Source organism: Rhineura floridana, chromosome 16 (genome assembly GCF_030035675.1).
Source record: "Rhineura floridana isolate rRhiFlo1 chromosome 16, rRhiFlo1.hap2, whole genome shotgun sequence".
NCBI lineage: Eukaryota > Metazoa > Chordata > Lepidosauria > Squamata > Rhineuridae > Rhineura > Rhineura floridana.
In genome coordinates, this window is record NC_084495.1 from 36,118,642 (window position 1) to 36,142,524 (window position 23,883).

Sequence of the window (23,883 nt, forward strand, 5' to 3'; positions counted from 1 at the left end):
AGTTATGATCTTTTTATCATGCAAGATCTAGATAGCACTGGCATCTTACAGTTTTCCAGGACTTGTTTGTCCCCTCAAAACATCATTAAATGTCACACTCACATTCACACGCTTGCTTCAGGTCTATTCAGCTATGTTATTAGAACAAAGACTTCCAAGTCATTGCTGGGTCCCCCACCCCACCCAAAAGCATATGAAAAACACCCTCATACCCATTTCCTCCAAGTCAAGTTGCTTGCATGTTTGTGCCTCAGGATCATTTGGGAAGTTCATTATAGTTTGGGGAGAGAAAAGTGAAAGCCCCCCCCACACACACACACACAAGACATGTAGATAAAAGGCTCAGCTGACATACAGGCTCTGTGCATCTGCAAGGCAGACAACCCAACATGCTGGTAAAACCACACAATCCAAAGCTACATTTCTGTTAGACCCATTTGTGGAGAATAAGGCGTTTCTAGCAAAACAACAACAACTCCACCTCTACTGCAACAGGAACTCCTCAAGAGAGAAACTTGCCCAAAATATTTGACAGTTCAGAAATTAAGGAACGGTAACAGGGCACTGCAGCCAGTAGACTGGAATTACTCTTCTCCTCCCTTCTGAAAATTGTGCATCAGTCATAGTATTTAAAACACCAAAATAAAGCTAAGGGAATTCAGAAAGTGCAACAGGGTTTCCTTGAAGGGCTGCTATACCCAATGGATGGTCTGGGAGTTTCTAATGCTAATGCATTAGAGGAAAGAGGACTCTGCCAGAATCTGGAGGAAGATTACTGGGAGCCTAATCTAGGTGTGGGATGCAAACATAACGAATTAAGAAGAGTGGTTTCCAAGCTCCCCCCCAGACCACTTGAATTATTATTATTATTATTTATTAAATTTATTAGTCGCCCATCTGGCTGGCTGTCCAGCCACTCTGGGCGACGTACAAAATAAAAACATACAAATACATTAAAACATTAAAAATCTCAACAATAATAATAAAACCTAACCCATCCCAAAAGCCTGCCTGAAGAGCCAGGTCTTCAAGGCCTGGCAGAAGCTCATCATAGAGGGGGCATGGCAGAGATCATTTGGGAGGGAATTCCACAAAGTGCGGGCCACAATTGAAAAAGTCCTCTCCCTAGTTCTCACCAGTCTAGCTGTTTTAACTGGTGGGATAGAGAGAAGGCCTTTTGAGGCTGATCTTGTTGAGCGGCATCCCTGATGATGTTGGAGGCGCTCTTTCAGATAGACTGGGCCAAAACCGTATAGGGTTTTAAAGGTCAGAACCAACACCTTGAATTGGGCCCGGAAAACAACCGGTGGCCAGTGCAACTCCTTCAGCACTGGAGTGATGTGATCTTGCCGGCGGCTGCCTTTAATCAGGCGAGCCGCCACATTCTGTACCAGTTCCAGCTTCCGGACCGTTTTCAAGGGTAACCCCACATAGAGCGCATTACAGTAGTCTAGGCGAGAGGAGACCAGGGCATGTACCACAGATGGGAGCAGATGGTTGGGAAGGTAGGGGCGCAGCCTCCGTATCAGATGGAGTTGATACAGCGCCGCCAGGCTCACAGCCGAGACCTGAGCCTCCATGGACAGCTGGGAGTCAAGAATGACCCCAAGGCTGTGGACCTGGTCTTTCAGGGGCAATTGTACCCCACTGAGCACCAGGTCAACATCCCCCAACCGTCCCTTGTCTCCCACAAACAGTACCTCAGTTTTGTCAGGGTTCAGCCTCAGGTTATTCCTTCCCATCCAGTCACTCATCGACTCCAGGCACTTGGATAGGGTTTCTACAGCCAACCTCGGTGAAGATTTGAATGAGAGATAGAGCTGCGTGTCATCAGCATAGTGGTGACACTGCACCCCAAATCTTCTGATGATAGCCCCCAGCGGCTTTATATAGATGTTGAACAGCATTCGGGAGAGGATGGTTCCCTGTGGCACCCCACAAGTGAGAGGCCAAGGATCCGAAACCTCATCCCCCAATGCCACTCTCTGGTACCTACCAGAGAGGAAGGAACAGAACCACTGCAATACAGTGCCCCCTATACCTAACCTCTTCAGGCAGTCCAGAAGGATACTGTGGTCAACAGTATCAAAAGCCGCTGAGAGATCCAGGAGGACAAGGAAGGTGCATTCGCCCCTATCCAACGCCCTCCTCATATCATCCACCAAGGCGACCAAGGCTGTTTCAGTCCCATGTCCAGGCCTGAAGCCTGATTGAAATGGATCCAGATAATCCGCTTCCTCCAAATGCACTTGCAACTGCTTCGCCGCCACCTGCTCAACCGCCTTGCCCAGGAATGGCAGATTTGAAACTGGGCGAAAGTTGTTCAGATCTTGGGGATCCAAGTAGGGCTTCTTTAGAATTGATTTTATTACTGCCTCCTTGAGAGCTGATGGCATTACTCCCTCTTCCAGGGACGTATTTACCACCATCTTGATCCCCTCGCCCAGTCTGTCCTTGCAGCTCATAATGAGCCACAACGGGCAAGGGTCGAGTAAGCAAGTGGTTGGCTTTAAGATTGAAAGCACCTTGTCCACTTCATCAGAAGGAAGAAGCTGGAACCAATCCCACACCACCAGAGCACCACTGGCCGCCTCTGGCTCGCTCACTGTGTCCACAGCGCACAGAATAGCACTCTTAATATGATCGATTTTCTCCGTAAAGTGCTTTATAAACTCATCACAGGAGGCCTTAGCATGTTCCATCGGTTCCAGGGCAACTGGACTGACCAGGCTCTGGACCACTTGGAACAGCCTCCTGGGACAGCACTCTGCAGACGCAATAGAAGCAGCATAAAAATCCTTTTTTGCTGCCCTTATCGCCACATGGTGGCTGCTGCAGCTGCTCTAACCCGTGTCCCATTGTCATTAGAGCGAGATTTCCGCCACTGGCGCTCTAGCCATCTCACCTCCCGCCTCAGAGTTCACAACCGTGGAGTATACCACGGTGCCGTCTGAGCTCTATTCAGGGGGAGAGGGTGTTTCGGAGCCACTTGAAAACTACTGAGGGTCTTGGCGGACCACTTAATGATTTCTCTGCCTCTTGTAGCAATCGTGCTAGATGCTGTATGATTTTAATTGCTTCTTTTATTTCTTATATATTAGAATTCAAATCGTAAAGCAACAAAATGCAATCAAAGAAACAATAAAAATACAATTAAATATAAATATGAACATTTAACACAATGGATGATGCCATCTCCCAAGTCAACAGACACGCTGTGGTCCACCTGAATCAAGTTTGTGGATCAGTTTGGGAACCCCTGAATTAAAACAAATGCTTAATATCATGTTCATGTACTTCAAGGCCAGCTCTGATGTAGCCATTTATCATTTTCCCCCTTGCTGAAAGTGATATTCTGAACACAATGGGAACATCAGTTTCACAGTCATAATTCAGTGGTTGGAGAAAAATTCAGATTAAGGACCCATCCAATCTTAGCTACAATGGTGGAACTACTCTGGCTGGCTTTGTGTTATCTATATGTTTAAACAAAAATCATAAGTCTTATCAGGATAGTATATTCTACTGAAATCAATGGGGCTTACTCCCAAGTAAGCACATGTATGATCAGATGGTACGAGATACAGTATTCCTACTTTTGAAAGAATTGTGTTTTGGTCCAACCCCTTGGTACACCTGCTATATAAACTTTGCACAGGGGGACAGGAGTGAAATTTTGTCTTGTCAAAATGACAGGAATTAATTAGTTTACAGCTGAAGATAAAAACAGATCAATATGGCAGATCCCACTACAATGAATAACTTCAGTATCACAAATTGCTGTCACACTCTGTAGCACCCAGGGACAAAGTTTATTACACAATGAAGTTTAAGACCTAGAAAGTGAGATGACATTCATTCAAAATCGGTAATGCCACCTTCTGGCGATTATGTGAATAGATTAAGAACATGTGCTTAAACTTATGTTCTTAACTCCTATTTTAGTTGACAAGGTACAAAGCACAGCAGGTGAGTGACAACTGAGCCATACAAGAAAAAGGGAAAGTTGGAAGCAGTGTTCGAATTAGTCTTCTTCAAGCATTTGACCTGGTACACACTGTTTTTCTGTGGTGACCTACATGAGAAAAGAAAAGTTCAGATGAGCAGTGTGTGGACTACCTCAAGCTGTCCCAAGGATGGAGAAGAAACCACAAACTGTTCAGCCAATCCCAAGCATACGAGTCTCAGTGGAGTCAAGATGGCACAAAGTCAGCTGATTTTAAAACATGTTCTATTCTGTCTTTCTTTAGGAGTCCCAGGTAGCTGATCATCATATAATAGAGTTACTGGGCTAATTTCAACATGCTGATTTTCATGTATAAAGCCCTATACAGCTTGGGACCAGGATACCTGAAGGATCATCTCACCCCTTATATACCCAGTTGATCACTGTGCTCTGTAGATGAAGGCCTCTTGCAGATACTATGTTATCAGGATGTCTGTTCCACCCAATATAGGAATAGGGTCTTTAGTGTTGTGGCACCATTGGAATACCCTCCCATTAGATGGACAGTGAAAAGACAACCAAGAAGGTGCCTATTGAAGACCTTCCCCTTCCAACAAGCCTTTTAAGTAGAGATCTTTCCCAATCTGCATTAGAATCGGAATCATTTTCCAAAACCTAACTTCCTTTTAGGTTTTTTGTTTTACACGTTTTTAGAAGTTTTAACTGTTTTTGTGTTTGCCACCCTAGGATCCTTTGGGAGGAACAGCAGGATATAAAACTTTAAACAGCACCAAATTAATCAGTCAAAACCGATATAAAAAATTGAACATATCACATTTAAAATCCCCACAAATGAGCAAAGCAGCTCAGTTTAACACGCCTTATAACAGCCTTCACCAACCTGGTGCCCTCCAGATGGCTTTGGATTGGCGGGCTGAGGGGACTTATAGTGCCAAACATCTGGAGGGCTCTAGCAGGGAGAAGGGCGGCCTATAGCCCCAAAGTCTACCAGCAAAGTGCCATTAAAGAAGGGGCACAGGAGGCTTCCCGCAGGAAGGAATTTCCACCTTAATAAAAGGTCCTTGTCCTAATCCCAGCCAAAATGGGCGTCAGGTGTCAGTGAAACACAAAGGGCCTCTGCTGGCCTTAATAAAGAAGCCCTTAACAAAAAAAGAGCAGGCTTGTAAGGGGAGAAATGGCCCCCTGGTCCCAAACTGTACAGGACTGGAAAGATCACCACTAATACTTTTTATTCCTCCACCCCGACACCCAACACCACAGCCAAATAATTCTGATAAAACTTTAAGGGGCAAGGAAGAAGCCATTTCAATAACTGAACATTTCCTGAAAGATGACACAGAAATCTCCTTCGCTGAAGCCTTCATGGGCAGGGTAGACATGCACCTGGAAAGGTTCAAGGGGCCTTTTCCAATAGTGAAAGCCCATTGTAACTGCTCTGAATGCAGCATGGTCCTTTCACATTGTTTTATGGGCAACAAAAGGATTTAACACAGATCATAATTTGATCTCACCCTTCAAGGGGCTCAACCACCTCAGACAAATTTATCTCAGGGGCGGGAGTGTAATGCCCTCCAGAAATATGCACGTTTGAAATGTTGAAAGCTGTAATTAAAAGTTATTAAAAACTACAAAAAATAAAAAACAACTAACAGCCAACTACCGCTGTATTCTGGTTTCTCTTTTCCCCAGAAACAACTCATTTTGCTGCTAGCAAGCAGTTACTCCCCCAGAAAATGCTTTTGGTTACATGATGTTATCCAGCTGACAGGGAAGCCAGAGCCCTCAAGATCCAAACATCAATTTGACAGGTAAATTAAGGAGTAGGTGGCTAATTAAAAAGCGTTCATAATTATTCAAGCCTATGCAGAGTGTTAACTAAAGCTACATAGGGTGGGGATTCTTTTATTTTTATTTTTGGCTCAGTTTTGTTTCCTCAACATTGCAGAAAGTGCCGCAAAAGTTTCTAGTGCAGGACTTCAAGGCTCCAATTCACAAACTACCTCAATTGGAGCAAGCTGAGCCAAGCCTTCTTTACAGCAGCTTTCCCAAACCTGGTGCTCTCTGGATATTTTGGAATACAGCAGTCCCAGCCAGGACAACTGCATGCATGGTACCGCCCTGTCTCTCTCTCTCCTCATTCAAACCTTCTCAAAACCCACCTCCTCTGCAAATCTTTTGGCGTTACCACCCTTGCCAAGCCAAGCCAATCCCAAGAACATTCAAGTTCATTTGCTCCCTCCCCCTCCTTTGCAGTATGTCAAAGTATAAAAGTACGCAGAAGGGGCGAGTGTGAACTATATATATGGGATTGCTTTTCAAGTACTGTGAATAGGGCTGTCGTTGAGGGTTTGCCTTCAAGCACTGCTGGGTGGCAATTTGGAGTTTGAACAAACGAGCCTTATGAGCCAGGATGAGAGGCTCAGTTCTTCCGTCCCCACCTACTACTACACTTCTTTGGGACATGTGGCTCTCAAACATCTGCCAATGACGGCTCCTCCATGTTCAGAGAAGAAACCCTTTAAATGGCTGAGGCCTTCAGCTCAAAGCGTTTCCCAGTGTGATTCTGACTATTCTGATGGAGGACATGCTGGTAGAGCTCTCCCAAGCCATCATGTATTAACCAAAACACAAGGAAACCATGGCTAGATTTGTTTATTTAACAAAATGTATATACTGTTTATATAAGGGTTACATGTATGTCTTACAGTAGACCCACTGAAATTAATGACCCTAACTTAGCCGTGTCCATTCACTTCAATGGGTCTAGCACTGAATCCCACCCAAAACTTCTAAGCAGTTCACAAATATAAATACACAAATATATATATATATATATATATAAATATATATATATATATAAATATATATATAAATATATACACACACACACACACACACACACACACATATATATTAAAAATCAATATTAAGAACAATATGTTACGGTCATTTAGTTTTTTATTTATTATTGCATTTATATCTTGCCTTTACTCCAAGGAGCTCAAGGTGGTATACATGGTTCTCCTCCTCTGCAGTTTATTCTCACGACAACCCTGTGAGGTAGACTAGGTGAGAGGCAGTGACTGGCCCAAGGTCACCCAGTGAGCTTCTTGTCTGAGTGAGGATTTGAACCCTGGTCTCCCAGGTCGTAGTCTAACACTCTAACTGCTTTGCCACACTAGTTTAGGTAATATACAAATGTATTTGCCATCTTCCCATACTGGGATAATTTGTTTTAAGAGTGGGGGGTTCTCTTTCTGGTTTACAGCAAGGCTGTGTAGGCCACTGGATTGTGTAGGATTGTGTCCTACAAAATCTTACCCCTCTATGCGACTTCACTAATTACTGGCAAAGATGAAGGCAACTATTTCCACGTCAAGAAAGGTTGACAAGCCAACTTTTTGGACACATACATACAATCTTGATGCAATGTGAACTTCAGCTTCTGCTCCCCAAGACATCCATTTGCAGTCAGTTTCAACAGGCACATCTCAAATTGAGGGGGGAAAGGCATTCATATCTGGCATGTTAAAAAAATGCTCAAGGTGTTTAAACAAAATTTAACAACCACCATCACAAAAAATGTGTCTAAGTGATGCTGCCTCAAAAATGTGTTCCCAATTAACCTTTCATGCCACCTCAGAGCTACCTGTGGCAAAGGCTGCAAGGCTACAAACTACGAACTGGCATCCAATATCTATGCAAGTAATGATCTAGCATCTATTATCTATGCATTGTGTAGAATGCATTTTCACAGAGCAAAATTATTCATAAGAGCCTGGCAAAGGCCCACCTAGTCCAGCATCCTGTTCTCACAACGGCAACCAGAAGCCTATGGTAAGCCTGAAAGCTGGACATGAGCCCAACAGCACCGTCCCCACTTTGTCATTCAAATGAGAAAGAGTTCATCAGCTGATTTTTGTGCCATATTTTACGAGGAGACTGTTTTATCCAGTTTGGGAAATTGTAGGGGAAAGTCCCCACCTCCAGCGCTTCTGGATCACAAATGCACAAGGAAATTCTTCTGTAGGGAGAAGCTGCTTCATGGCAAGCCAACTTCAAGCAGAGAATTCAGAGCTATAAGAACAAAGTGTTAGAAGAACAAAGAGCTAGAAGAAAGGGGAAGAGCCATATGCTGCAAAGGGTATGATTAAAACAAATGAGGCTACTTGGAGGGTTTTAACCATTGTATAAACAGCAGACAGCTGCAATTTCACTGACATTCTGACTTGAAGTAATTGGCAAATAAGAGCTGCATCTTCAACAAAAGACAATCAAAATGCAATTGATGGGAAAGGTGGAATCTTTCCCAATGGTGCTGCCAAAATTAGTGATACTGTATTAAAAATGATGGCAACACTTGGATATGGCAACAGAAAAATGCTAAAAGTGATGGGAGTGTAACCTTCAGCCCCTTCTGATCCATAACTTACAAGCATGTGCCTCAATTCTTGTGCCAAACCCATGATTCTTTCATCAGCTCATCTAGTTTCACATCCTGTTTTAAGACCAAACAGGCTTTAAAAAACATCATCCATAATGTAATTGACTGGGCAGAAATGTGACAATACGCTACATGCTAAAAATGCCAAGAAGTCAGCCAAAGCATGTCCATGTACATAGCAGAGTTTCAGATTACTGGTAAATTTCTGTACTATACAGCTCCTTCCACCAGACAAACAAATGGCAGACCATCCAAAACACTAAGCTTAAGACAAATCAATTTCCACAGTCCACTGCAGATCAGTGACCAACATCCAACTGTCCTGACAAGCTGGCAACTGTGTTTGAATCCACAGTTTCTGCACTATTAAACAGAATTTTAAAAAAACATTATCGCTCTAGCTTTTTCCTCCAGAAAAAAACTCCACAGATTTGTCTTGAAAGAACAATAAGCATTGAGAGAGTAGCATAAGCTTATGAAACTCAAGCCATTTTGTGGCAAAACACGTACCTGTCATGAAGAACAGAAGACACCTCCCTTCTGAGCACAGAATGATCCATGCCGTCAATATTAGTAACTCCCCTGTTGACCAAACAAGATAAGATTATTAATGTTCTGTGTTTTTTTTAAAAAAGGGAAGCATAGTACCCTACTGTACCATGCCATCTTAACAGATCATGTGAGCATAGCTCCCTGGAGTGGGGGTTAATTGCCAGTGAAGTCAGTGGCAGTGCCAAGACCATTCATTGTTTAGTTGTGAAAATGAGGCTTTTGTTTCTTGGCAAGGAAGTACTGGACAATAGGTCAGTGGTGTTGCGGTACTCTTTGAAGCACAGGAGCTCATCGTGACAGCCTCCGTAACCACACACACCCCAAGCAGAGTCCAAAAATACAGGCAGCTTCTGGCCATCCATTTTATACAAATATAATAAACATAGCCCAAATATAGCAGTACGTAACATAATACCCAGTTTATCAGGATCAGCTTACAGTCCTAAACGAGGGAGCTGGCAAAGGGTGGTGCTGTGGTTAGTATGATGGAATTTAACATGGGAGGGGCTCGGTTCACCACTCCGACCAGCCTTGAGGCACCACTACAACTCTATGTGCAGTTACCTGGGAGAAACCCCTATTACATCCAGCAGTGCTTTCTTCTGACTGCTGAGTTTCAACCTTTAGCACACTGAGCTTTAGCAAAACATCTTTCACCAGCTGAAATGCAGCCTTTCATTTGTTAATTAGAAATGCAAACCATCTTGCAAAGAAGTGTTACCACTGCTAGCATGAACTAGGAACCTCATCAAAGGAAGTTAAGTATCCAGCCACTGTTTTTTTAAAATTTTCTTCCTTCTCCAACTTCTCTAACCTGCCAAATGGTAACGCAACTTTGAAGACTTGTTATTCACCTGACAGAGCATCTGTCAAATACCCTGACGTTCTGGCAGATGACATCATCAGTCCTGCTCTAAAAAAAGCCCTGGAGCTCTGCTCCAACTCTTCCTGCTTGACTATACTCACTTCAGAGTCCAGACCACTCCCTCTCTCTTTTTAAAAACACATGCTTGAAATAGCCTCTTCCCTTCAAGTGGGTCCAGAAACAAAGATCTGCTGAAGGAGTAAATATCCCATCTGCCTCAAACCAGAGCTTGGAAAAGTTACTTTTTTTGAACTACAACTCCCATCAGCCCCAGCCAGCATAGCTACTGGATTGGGCTGATGGGAGTTGTAGTTCAAAAAAAGTAACTTTTCCAAGCTCTGCCTCAAACACACGTTAAGATGATTCCAAGAACAAAAATCCTCGTTAAAAAAAGAGAGCACGCAAGAGAGCGGGGAGACATTAGCAGAATAACTGTGTCAGGCAAAGAGTCAACACTCAGGATCAGAGAATGGCATCCTTCAAGAGAGAGACAGCTCCCTGGGCTGCACTTTCCTCCTTTGAAAATCCACACGATAAAGCAGCTTAAAGGAACTCTGATCAGGTTCCCTTCATACTGCCAATGCAGACCCGTAGCAACCCTCACAATATCAGACATCTTTATTAAAAAAAGCTTTGTGTACAGGTCTTTTCAGGCTCACTCCAGACACTTACAATCCCTTCCTTTCCATAAGCGGTGTATCCTTTCTCCAGCTTGCTGCAAGTAGAATTTTACACAGAACCAAAACAGACCAAAACCAGCTATACGCCAAAGCAAGTCTGAACAAGTTGGTGCTTATGAACTTGGAACATAGGAAGCAGCTTTTTACTGAGTCAGACCATTGGCCCATCTAGCTAGGTGTTGTCTACCCTGAGTGGCAGCAGCTCTCCAAGGTTTCAGAGGCAGGGAGTCTCTCCCAGTCCTACCTGGAGGTGCCAGGAATTGAACTTGAGACTTTCTGCATGCAAAGCAGATGCTCTATCACTGAGCCCCTCCCAAAGCATGACTTTTTCCATGTCTGCTGGTAATATATTCTGCAAATAAACATCTCTTGTAAACAGAGCTGAAGTTCAAAGCAGAAGTGATATGGGTGACTGCTGTCTCCACCTTTTCCCCTCTCCGCTTATCAGGATGGAAAAGCAGTTACAGTAAGGAGCCAGTCATTAAAAAGCGACTAGTCTGTATGATCTGCAGAAAATATTGTAAGAAACTCCTTTTTCTAGTTGCAACCTGATCCCTGCTAACAAGAGAAATATCAAAGAACGCTATCTTAGCAAGCAGGGAGCTTTTGTTTCTTTACCATCAATAACTTGGAAGTCACCCTGGATTTGAGACAGAACTACTTTGCTACTTCTGTGATGATCTATGTAAGCAAGAAAGCCTGTCTCTGTCAGCTGCCTTTCACTGGCATACCACCAAGGATCAATGAGTTGATTCATATATATGCAAGGGAGAAGACTTCAATCTCCATGTAAGAGGGAAAAACAAGCAAGTAAACACATGCTTATGATTGTAAAGTACAAATCATTTTATGTTGTGCAATTACATGAGTTGGAAAGCCAGTGACAGGCACCGGAGAGAATACACCAGGCCCAAGCAAAAACCATCAACCATCACACCATAAAACCTCACTCAGTCCCGACACAAGATGTTGCATCCCAAATCTGCATGGAATAGAATTAGTTTGCATATCTGCCAGTATTTTATAGTGTACCTGGTGCCCCTTTTTAACCCTCACAGCAACCCTGCAATGTAGGTTGGGCCAGTTATGCTCTCTCAGCCTAGGACTACTCAATTAGAGTAAAAACGTAGGGGTTTGAAATAGCCCGAGTCTCCTCAGACCTTGTCCAGAATTCTACAGCAGGGATAGCCAACGTGGTGTCCTCCAAATGTTGCTGGACTACAACCATTATACCTAACCATTGGCCGTGGTGGCTGCTGGGAGTTGTAGTCAAACAACATCTGGAGGGACAAAGGTTCCCTCCACATTGTGTGACTGAAGAGTAGAAACACAACAAAAACAAATTCTCAAGGTATTTTTTCTTTCAAATTTCAGCAGTAGGATATTGATATGTAAGTCTCAAAAGTAAGTCTGCTTCACACCACCACCAACCTGTGCATGCTTAAAGCCAAACCTGCTCCACTTGTTCAGCAATACTAGAACTGCTGAGTATTCAGTGCTCACAGACTGCACATGCAACCTGTACACTCTTATTTTACCATGAACCATCTGGCCCACAACTATAAATAACTTTTTTGTTTCTGTAACAATACTAGTTTATTAATTTTATCTGTATGGCTGACATATGTTTCTAAAACTGAGGTGTTCATCAATTTAGTTTTATAGTGCACTTAAATCTTCTTTAGCAACACATAACATTATTCGTCTAAACATATTAAAAATGAGGTCACATACTGCACATTTGCTGTGTAGAGGTTAAAACTTTTGCAATGTAAGAAGTTATGACTATGCATAAAATACTTGAGAAAAAGAGATATAAAATGTGATCCAAAATGGTTTCCAAAATCCATTTTCTTCTAGGAGAACACATGTATAGCAATCTCTGCACAATCTTTTAAAAACAAATATACCAAGCCAAACAACATGACTTGAGAAACTCAATCACCCCTGCCATTAAAAGCAGCAAATGTACTTAGTACTATAACCAAGACAGAAAATGGAAATTGAACATTAAAAGTTGACAAACCTCCTGGAAGTCACCTCAGCTTCTACTGTACTGCCCAGTTCTTGCAAAAGAATGTTATTTCATGGTCTTTAATGTATATTTCATGGCAACTCCAACAACCATAGTGTAGAGCAACCTTATGTTTCCAGCAAAAGCAAATTTTCAGATGCTTTTAACAAGCACAAAGAAGAAGAAAGAGGAGACTTTTTTTCTCCCTGCACTTGGAACCCTCTAAGCTCAGAATTGCTCTTGACAAACCCAGCTGATGCAGAGCCATTTGCATTTGCTCTGGCACAACACTCCTCCAAAGCCGAGCAAAACTTATTCCATTATTCCATTGTCTAAGCATATAGGCGACAGCTGGTATAGCACAGTGGAGAGGAGAGCCTGGCTGGGAGTCCAGAGTCTGTGAGTACAAATCCCCGCTCGTGTCTCCTGGGTGTCAAGGGCCAACTAAAGATCACCCCCACAGTGAGTGGCTCAGGGGTTACGTGCCCTGCCACGGGCAAGCTGCATAGTCCCAAGGAGCCCAGTTGCCCCCAGCTGACAGTTGTGGACAAGGAAAGGGCTGGCTTGTGCAGCTGTGGCAAGCTGAGCAGGCCCTAGCTGGCTGGGGAGGACTAGCCTCAGAGGGAGGCAATGGTAAACCCCCTCTGAATGCTGCTTACCATGAAAACCCTATTCATAGGGTCGCCGTAAGTCGGGATCGACTTGAAGGCAGTCCATTTCTAAGCATATAGGCATCTGCACCCTAAAGGATCTAGGCTCTTAAGCATGTCACAATCACAGACCTTACAATGAACTCATGACTGAAAAACCCAACTAAACATTTCAGTTGCTTCTATAACCAAACTCTGAAACGGTGTTACAAGGAGGCACCCACTTGAAAAAAGTAAGAAAGGACAAGGCAACACGTAACACAGAAACTACAATTCTGCATTCCACACAATAATTTACGTACACTACTGAAGCTTGAGACATTAGTCCAGCCAGTTTCATTGTACTTTTATCCATCACTTTGGGAGAAAAATTCACAGCTAAATTGTCTGGAGTGGGACCATTGTACATCGCCACAAACCTGAATATCAGAGGTCTGGATTAAAAGGTCTTTTAATATTTTCCCCACAATGTGCTTTGGTTTTTATCTTGTGGGTTGCAAGGTGGGATACACCTATAAACATACACTCTGCTTTTGTAAAATCATCATCCTTGGATTGTTTTATTCTGCTATTACCTTCTGTTTATATTTAGCCCTTTTAGGATTATTATCTGCTTTAGTTGCATTTTTGCTTTTATCAATGGCTTCATTTATTTTATTGTGTATTGTTGTGTACTGTTTTATTTTGATTGTAAGCTGCTTTAAATATTTGTTAGAAAGAGGAGGTGCATAAATGTTTAAATTGAAATAATGAAAAATTGCATCCCGGTGATATTTGCAGGCAACTTAAAGACGCACAACATTAGCCACAACTCTCCTGCTCATTTCTCAAGTTTCATATTTAATTGAGCTAGCTGCTCATTCAAGCACTTAATGAAGGTGATATATGGAAGTGAGGGGGGCCCTGCTGGGTCCCTACACCAGAGCTCATGCCAGTGGTCTCTATAGGGACGTTTGACGTATTTTAATCTCACAACTGAAGTGTTTTGGAACTCAAATGTTTAATTAACATGCTGATTTTTATCAACGTTCTACTGTCATCATCGCTGCGTCCTGTGAGCTGCTTTGAGCAGCGTGCTGTGGGAAAGCAGCATATAAAAGTCTAATCTAAAAGATTCTACCTCAGCTGAGCCTTAAAACGGGTTGGCTTTATATTGTGCCAGTCACATCTACAATTCACTGTTTCTGCAGCCAAAACTAGGCTTTCTGCACAGTTAGCCTTCACACAATCCAACAAAGACATTAAGGAAAAGGATAAGCGCTTTTGCTTCATTTCTCTTCCTACTAGGGTCAATGTTTTATGTAACACACAAATCTTAATTACTCACAAAGTGTCTCTCCACATCATCTCCAACTCACTGATTTGTCTCCTTAGTTGTTCACACACCTGCAAGCTGAACAAAAAGAGACAGAAACTCTCAGAAGGGGAAAGTAGGCATTCTCTCACAGGGTTTTGCAAAACAGCAAGCTCTACACCAAGAGTCTAATACCAGAACGAGACTAGTAAGGAGGTAGATTAAAGGATTTCTGGAGCAGCATCAATGGCAAAACCGCACAACACCCTAGAATATATTTTAAACAGTCGTCCAAGTTTCCACAAAGTCTGCACATGAGGATTTTCTTCGGCCAATGACCAGCTGATTAATTCTTATGATCTTAAAGAGAGGGCCTGCCAACTGTTTTCATTAAAAAACAACACCCAGGAATATAGTATGTAGGTTAAAGTCTTTGTCCAAAAACAAAGCTAGGCCCACATGGTGCAGGGCAGGTAGCTCGGTTTGCAAAAAGGCCTGGTGAGTGGCTGAAGAACACAGGCACTCAAGCAACAGGCATTAAAACAGCAAGGGAGACTCCACAAGGCAAATACACTGGCAAGATATCCCCCTTCAGCAGGTACTGGCAAATATAGACTCATCTCCAATTCTCAGCAAAGTCAGAACAACTTCTTGCCTGTCTGCTGTTCTTGAGGGATGTACTGTACCACGATTGGAACACTGGTTTAAGCAAAAACAGTTTCTTGCTGTTTGGACTTTCCCAAACTGTACCATTAGTTCAGACAGTTTCCTGGATGGCAAGGATAGTAGCCTAAAATCACCTACAATTTGTAGCTATTTCCATCCCTTTCCCTAGGTGGTCAGCAGTCAGTTCTTCCCTCTCAACCTTATACCTATGGGGTGGTACCTTTCGCAAAGTTACTCCCAATGTCATGATGCGTGAGCAGCTGTACCTGTCAAGAACACCCAATTTCTAAAATGGCTTTGAGGCAAAGAATTCTGGGGAAAGACATATTGTCTGAGATGGGGCCTCTGAGAGGCATGACTTTGCAGTTCTTGCAGCTGAAGCTAATTAATTAGGCTGCAAACAAGAACACCTGCTTATCAGCGGAGACTGGTATTCAAGGCCATGGGCCTGGGAAGGTTGGGGAGTGCGTACCATTAGGCGCGAAAACTCCAGAAATGTTCCATCATCTGAAAGCCCCCTGATTGGCTAATTCATTCCTGGCTGTTGCTGGGCATTTCCCCATAGGAATAGGATTCAGACCTTAGGTCTTCGTTCCCCAATGTACCCCATGGTTGTTGATGCTACCTAGGCGGTGTTCCATCTTCCATCCGCTATCCAGGCTATATATCTCTGGGGAGATGTGGAACCATGAAGCTATTTTGCTGTATACCTCTTTGTAAGTACAAACTAGGCTAGACAGTTTTATTGTTTTGTTTTGTGACTGTAATCCTCTGTATTTTACCTAGCCTTCAGGGGTGTGAGTTTTAAGAAACCATTTTGCTGCTGTAATTATGCACTTATATTTTATTTAATAAAGCTACTTCTTATTTACCAGTGTGTGTTCATTGCAGGAGGGGATATGCCTCTGAATCCAGCACCTTGGCCAACTGACCACGGACTACCATATATTTGGATATTTTGCTTAAGGTTCCAAGACAAGGAGTGTAGTTTGGCTCTTGTCTGTTGGAATCCTTGGCAGGTCTATTTCTGGCATGTTGGGTTTCCCCTTGGCCCAGAGTGGGTGACCAGATTAAGGGGTGGTGGCAGTCTACCTACCTTACACGGTTGTTGTTGGTTTACTCAGCCCTAGTAAGGGAAGGCACAGATTGTTCCTTGCCAGGATCAATTGCCCTGAATTTAGGAAACTGAGTCCTGGGACTGAACCAGGAGCGGTTCATGGCAGTACTAGCAATCTTTGCAGACTTCTCTGCAAGTGCATGTCCGCACGCACACCCTGAGCCCTGCTGGCAAGGGTGCCAGTCACACCCATCTTAAACTTAAGGAGGCTGCAGCAAACAGTTCCACTCACAAGAAGTTGCTATGGCAGAGAGCAGAGGCAAGAGAAAACATGTCTGAACAGTTCTATATTGCCAACTTAATCTCTAGCCAACCGTTTTAATTATTTCACAAACACTTCTTCCTGAAAGATGTTAACTGCAGGCACTTTTGATAAATGGGGTGGGCGCATTGCAAGAGCCACAGCAGAGTTGCCAACATACATCACCTTTTGTCAGTGCAGGCCTCCTGGTGACTTCTACTCATTCAAAGCATCTTCCCAGCCTTTTTACACAGTTTTTAATTTATCCATCATATTACTACCAAGCAGGGCCAGCTCCAGGCATGCCAGGGCCCTTGGGCATCAGCTTGCTCTGGCCCCCGGCGTGTGTGCATGTTCACGTTCGCATGCACGCATGCGCCCCCCCACCTACCTGTCTCCTGTCTTTTACTATTGCCATTAACCAAGATGGCGGCCACAGTTTCCCTAAGGGGATGAAGCCTCCGCCTCCATCTTTGTTGATGGCACGCATGCGTGCTACGCGCGCGCATCTCTGCCATCAACTAAGATGGCAGCAGGGGCTTCAGTACTTTAGGGAAACCGCAGCCGCCATCTTCATTAAGGGCAATACTAAAAGGCAGGAGACGGGTAAGTAGGGGGCATAGGGGGGCTGCGGATTGCCGTGGATCACGGAAGGAACACTGAGGGGCCCCCTGTTACCCTGTAACTCTAGGGGCCCTCGGGCCAGTGCCCCACCTGGCCACCCTCTAGAACCAACCCTGCTACCAAGGAATAGTATATAAAACGGGACTGTAGGACAGCACCAGCAATTAGATTTCATGAAGCCTGACTGTGCTTCTATATTAGAGGTAGCCAGGTCCTGGACCTAACCACTTGAGGTCGGCTTGACCAGCAGTACACAAAAACACTGCCTGGAAGTTTGGATCTACCCGTTGCTTCTAGCCCATTAATTCAGACCTTTCCAAGTTTCAGGGAGCCCTTTCCACTGACTCACTGAGGGTCCCTTGCACATCTGCCACAGATCCCCAGAAGTCTGCAAAGTGTTCTTGAGCGTGTCCTAAAGTAAATATTTTGTAGCTCAGTCACAGAGCATCTGCCTTGCATGCAGAAGACCCCAAGTTCAAGCCCCAGTATCTCCAGATAGGGCTGGGAGTAATCCCTGCCTGAAACCCCAAAGAACTGCAGACAGTCATTGTAGACAATACTGAGCTAGATGGACCAACGGTCTGATTCAGTATAATTTTAATGTAGGGCACTAGCCAGGCCTGTTATCTCACTCAAACCAAGAGCGTGGCCCCCAGAACACACCCAACCCTCGCAAACCAGAAGAAGATTGGTCATGATGAACAAAGAATATTTATTTATTTATTTTATATCCTGCCCTTCCTCCGAAGGAGCACAGGGCAGGATATTTTCAAGGAAGCCAGTTGACCATTGCTGGTTTTTCTGTTGTACATGATACATGACGGCCTTCAAGTCAATCCTGACTTATGGCGACCCTATGAATAGGGTTTTCCTGATAAGCGGTATTCAGAGGAGGTTTACCATTGCCTCCCGCTGAGGCTAGTCCTCCCCAGCTGGCTAGGGCCTGCTCAGCTTGCCACACAGTTGTCCCCCCTCCAAACCAAAACAGACTTCTGAAGAACCACTAGAGCTCCAGAACACTGTTTGAACACTACTGATGTAACAGAGTATTTTACAGTATAACCAGCTGGCAAGTGCTTTCCCCCCATGAGGCTTTGGTTCACTCTCCTTGCTGGAGCCTCTTCTGATAATGGCCCCCCACGCTCCTCCTTCTACCACACTCTGCCTTGCCAAGTAAATACCAGTGTGGCAGCCAGGTACCCAGATACACCATTCACAAAGGCAAGCAAGCTCTCTACCATATAGAAACTACCAAAAAACACACCATATGAGAAAGTAGGCCTATTAAACATTCACAAGCAAAGAACCAAGTAATTTATATTTGCATGCAACCCAGTCAGAGTGTTTATACCCACAGCTTCTCAGCTATCTTCGCGTTAGCACAGAGGGTTATTATGGGCTTGCTGTACCAGACAATACTGTACTTTACCATTCCCAGATGCCCAGCTTATTACCGATTACTGAAGAGAAATCTGGGAGAGAAGAAAATATATATATATATATATTGCCAAAGAGGCCTTTATGCCGCTGTTTAAGGAACTCCAGGGCACAACATTTCCAGTGAAGTTGAATATTGACTCTTGCTATTATATAAGCTGCATCTCCACTTGGAAGAGAAAGAACCATCTCCCTGGCCCAAAGCAAAAGTCTCACTGCAATTTTGGCAATACTGCATGCCTCCCCTATCTCAACTTCAGATACAAAGAAAAGCAAACAAGTTGATAAAGTGACATGATGCAGGAGCATCTCACTCATATCACTCCACACATTAACTACTATGTACAACCATCTCTATGGTCTAGTTCAGGGATAGCCAACATGGTGCCCTCCAGATGTTGATGGACTACAACTTCCATCATATCTAACCACTGGGACCAATGGAAGCTGTAGTCTAACATATGGAAGGCCACACTGGCTGCTCCAGCCTAGAATTCTGACTATAGTTGTTCACCTGTCTGACACACACTTAAGGCAAGTTGTGTTTCTTTCCAGAGGGGCCATTCTGCCCTAGAGAGTCATGAATCAGAAATATCCCATTACAGATGGTTTCACTATCAAATACAGGCAGCAAAGGCAAAAATACAACAGCAATGTAAACAGGGCAGAAATCCGCCAAGTACTTTCCTCTGGCACTAAGCTGCTTGAAGCAACAAGACGGAAGCAGCGAACTCCTTTTCACCCTGTTCCAAGTAGGCTCTGCAGGTGGCAGATATGTGTGACGAAATGTCAGTGCTCCCCTCCACCATGCTGTGCCAATCAAGTCTTTTATGAAAGGCAGTCTGTGCAAACCAGTTAACACAATGCCAGGCCTTGTCAGATGCATCGGCAAGGCATCAAAATGCTACACAAAGATTCAGAGTTTCACTCTCAAACTTCTCTACCCCCTCCCATTCCGACCTATCAGGATTTGTTCCTATTCCTCCCACACAACACTTCCCCTCCCCAATTCCAGCCTCTATTCCAGGGGTGGGAAACCTTGGGCCCTCCATAAGTTGCTGAACTTCACATTCCATCAGCCCTAGCCAGCCTGGGCAATGGTCAGGGATGATGGTAGTTGTAGCCCAGCAACATACTGAGGGCCACAAGTTCCGCAACCCTACTATTCTCCAAGCTACATTCCTACTATCAGATGACATGTCATAACTGGTCATGCAGCATCATTTGCTGGTGGAAATGGAGCCATCACACAAAACATTACAAACTCAAGACACTTTTGCGGGTAAGCTCTTGCACAGTCTGCAAGAAAATAAGGGACACACGTGAATCTTGGAGCTAACTCTTAGCTCTAGGCAGAAGTAATATTCTCATACTAAAGTTTTATATATGAATGTTTCAGTGACATATAAAAACAGCATGTTTTTCTTAGCCCAGGAGCCACCAATTGAGGGCACCTCTTAACAGAGCCATTTCCTCACGACACAGAGAGGTGTTCTCCTCCAGATAGCTCTTAGCACATTGGAAAATGGAAATGGACTGCCTTCAAGTCGATCCTGACTTATGGCGACTCTATGAATAGGGTTTTCATGGTAAGCAGTATTCAGAGCGGGTTTACCATTGCCTCCCTCTGAGGCTGAGAGGCAGTGACTGGCCCAAGGTCACCCAGTGAGCTTCATGGCTATGTGGGGATTCGAACCCTAATCTCCCAGGTCATAGTCCGACACTCTAACATTGATGTTAAGTCATACCTGTTGCTACTTCACAGCAGCTGCTGCCATACAACTAACGACTGCCTTCTTCAGAACATTTGTAAGAATAACAGCCTAGGGAATTTCAAGATGCAACCCAACACACTTCTGTTTAGGCTGGTAATAGGAATCTGGGAGTTAATCTAGTTGGGATTCCTGTTAATGTTCGGTGTCCAAGTTTTAGGTGGCAGAAACTGTAGCAGAGGATCTCTATTGTAGAGGTCTATGTTGTTCTTAGAGTCATCATAAAAAAATTCAGCCAATCTGCATCTCCTTTCAAATGCTTTGATGTCACATTTCATCTGTGCTATATTGTGCTCTCTAGGTGCTGGGCAGAAGTTGAGGCCTTTGGATAGAAGCCTAATTTCATTAGGTGACATTTTGCCTGCAGTGAAATCTATTATTGTTGTGGAGTCATTTCTGAAAGTTATGTCAGGTGATCTTGTTATACATGCGGAAGTTTTTGGAGTAACTCTTTTGAATCTCCTGTTTTTCTTTTTCTTGTGGTTAGCTTTTGCTCTTGTAGTACATGAAAATATTTCTTTATAAATAGAACACTGTGTTATTAAATTGTTGTGGAATTGATATTGCTTGTTTAAAGACTCAATTTTAAGCAAGAAGTCCTTGGTGTCTTTGATATATGATGGGAGGTTTTGCACCATGTTTTGTAAATTTAAGTCAATGTACTGAGAATGTACACATTGGCACCACATGGCCTGAACCTGGAGGACAGTACCAGCATTACTTTGCTTCTGCAAATGAAGCCCCTCTGAGCATTCCATCCTCAAAGCTCTATAACGGCCACCTTGGTAACAGCATTTGTATGTTAACAGCTGATGAAGGCAGAAGCTGAAACGTTTTGTTAATACAATAAAAACCTCTGCTTGGTTAATCACAATTACGTTATATATATTAGGTGATTAACGGAATCCTTATAGGGATCCAGAGCAAGCTTGACTGAAGTTCTGTTTCTTTCAAAACTGTATTATATATATATATATATATATATAAAAACATAGCTAATGAGCAGTAGAACTACAGGGGTGGCCTTTCAGGGGGTAGCCATGTTAGCATGTTGAAGCAAAAACCAGATCTTTGGGCACCTTAAAAGCAGGTGCCTTGTGGCATCACTTTTGCAGGCTACTTTTATCAAATGGGAGAGAAGTTCCCTAATTGCAAGTCCACAGAGTTGCCACATGGTTGAACAACAGTTGCTCCCTACAGACCAGAACTGGCAGACCAGGAAATGCAGTGCACCAACATGTTTTACATACAGTTCCAGCTTCCTTCTGCCCTCAGGGGCTTGTTATGAAGGACTTTCAGCTCTCAAGGAGGAACCTATTATTCTTTTTTGGGGGAGGGGAGATTATTGAGCTCTCTGAACTGTAATACTTCAGAACTAGTTCCCTGACCATCAGAAGTAACCCAATACTCCCACTTAGAGAAGCTCAGAAACATAACCTTATCAGTTTCAACCTTTCCTCTTCCACAGATATAAAGGCAATAAACCAAACAATGATTACTTGCCACATAAGTGTAAGGCGTATTAACCTCAACTGGGATTAAAGTGAAATAACAGGTTTTTTATTTAGACTGCAATTCTTTCAGCCGAGCATGCTTACAATTTGTACAGCCTACACTATCATTGATCCACCATCATTCACCCTAAAAAGAGGAATATAGATTTCCTACTGCACCACAAAGAAGATGCACACAAACCTCTCAAGATGCCTACAAGGAGAGGGGATGCACCACAACCTGCCTCCAGCTCAAAAGGCTCCAGGAGCCCAAGCAGGCAGTGAATACTCCCTATGCCATTCTCCTCTGCGCCTGCCCGGATGCAAAAGAGGTGGCAGCAGTTGCATGCAAGCGTCTCTGCAGGTGGCTCAGAAGAACTACATTATATAGAGCAGGTGTAGGGAACCTTTGGCCCTCCAAGTGTTACTGAACTACAGCTTTCATCATCCCTGGCCATTTGGCTATGATTGCTGGAGCTGATGGGAGTTGCAGTTCAGCAACATCTGGAGGGCCAAAGGTTCCCCACATCTGATCTAGATAGGTACAAGTATAGCTAATCTGGTACTACGTGGCCATTAGATCTAGGACAGAAGAGAGAGATAGAGCCTGAATACTCAGCCCAAATCGTGCCACAACATAATTGAGCGTCTTTCTGTCCTGGTTAGTAGACGGCAACTGTTACTCTCCATAGGCAAACAGACAAGTGGTGACCTACAAGCTGTGTCCTACTCAACATAAAATATGGCCTTGCTTTTTAAAAAATGAGTAAGCATGGAGGCAAGCTCTGGCCTAGAGACACATCTGGATGAACCACTGGTGCTGTGTTAAGATACAGAATCAGCTCCTGAGGTGATGGAAGCTCCCAGATAAATCACAAAGCGGACGAGGCCAGCTTTCATTAAAAGTGTCACTTACTACTAAAGCCACAAGAACTGATTTAACCACTCTAGGCCCAAAGTACTTAACAATATCACAGAAATATAAATTTACAAAAGCAGTTGAGCTAAAGCCACTAGAAGAGAAACTTCAAAAACATTTACGAAATGGGGGGAAGAGAAAGCGTGCTGTTTGAAGTCCACTTTGGGCAAAGGGGGATATAGGAAACTGCCTTGTACCATGGTGGACAGCTTGTCAGTCTAACCCTGTATTGCCCACTCTGACAGGCAGGACCTCTCTAGGATCACAGGCAGCTCCCACCACCTCCTGCCTGATCCTTTTTAAAACCAAAACATGCCACGGACTGAGTCTGGGACCTTCTGCATGCAAAGCTGGTGTTGTACAGCGGAGCTCATGTCCATTTCACTGTTTTTTTCAGACAATGCCACTTGCCATATCCCGATATACCTACCCATAGTTTATGTCTTCCCTGGAAGCCCCCTTGCTGTTTGAAGCACAGCAGAAGGCTACCTAGGACAGCATCTTCGCAGCAGCAGCACCAAGGCTCTAGAATTCTCAGGGGGTGCTCACTCTACCCATGGGGGGGGTTAACACCACGTTACAGCACTTTCATGTCAAAGAGTTTTCTCAACTCCAAGGTCCAGCAGACTCCTGGCTATTCTGTTGGAACTATCCTGTTGCTATTTATTTTTAAATGTTTATTAAGCAGTAAGATTGTTCACTCTATGTATTAACTATGACACTGCTAGTCCAGGCCAGTGGAATATACCTTGGCCTTGAAAAAGGAGCAATTACCAATTCACGGGATCACCCTGACAGATGCCAAGGCAGGCACAGCTGTGGCACAAGGCCACACTAAACCTCCCCACTGCGGTTGGAGAATTCTCAACCATCAGGTTGCCCCATTGTCTGAAAATGTCACACCACTTCCTTGAATTTGAAATAATCCTTTCCTCAGCTCTGTCCCAGTGAACAGAAGGCATGGGTGCCAATAACTCAGCGTACCAAAAATCAGCAGTAAGAGAAGAGAGATTTTCTGTGGGAGACCTCGAGCAATTTACAGGTGGCAGGGGGAGATTCACCAGCAGAACTAAAGGGATGAAATAAGACAACCTGGGGAATCCTGCCACTACCGGTGAGCTTTTACAACCTGCAAAGATCGCTACCAG

The 23,883-nt window shown here is 43.9% G+C and overlaps 1 protein-coding gene across 8 annotated transcripts in view; it reads right to left on the reverse strand.

Annotated features, from left to right (window-relative positions):
• Positions 1-23,883, reverse strand: part of KLHL13 (kelch like family member 13) — a 73,973-nt gene that overhangs the window by 45,254 nt on the left and 4,836 nt on the right. Inside the window, exons 1-3 of one of the 8 annotated variants that reach the window (XM_061598644.1) lie at positions 15,399-15,490; positions 14,500-14,565; positions 8,922-8,993 (exon numbers count right to left, since the gene is read on the reverse strand). The exons of 1 other annotated variant lie outside the window; for it this stretch is intronic. In XM_061598644.1, coding sequence (XP_061454628.1) covers positions 8,922-8,993; positions 14,500-14,519 — 92 coding nt within the window. In that variant the 5' untranslated portion in view covers positions 14,520-14,565; positions 15,399-15,490. 6 more of the 8 variants (XM_061598642.1, XM_061598645.1, XM_061598648.1 and 3 more) reach the window with 6 other exon arrangements.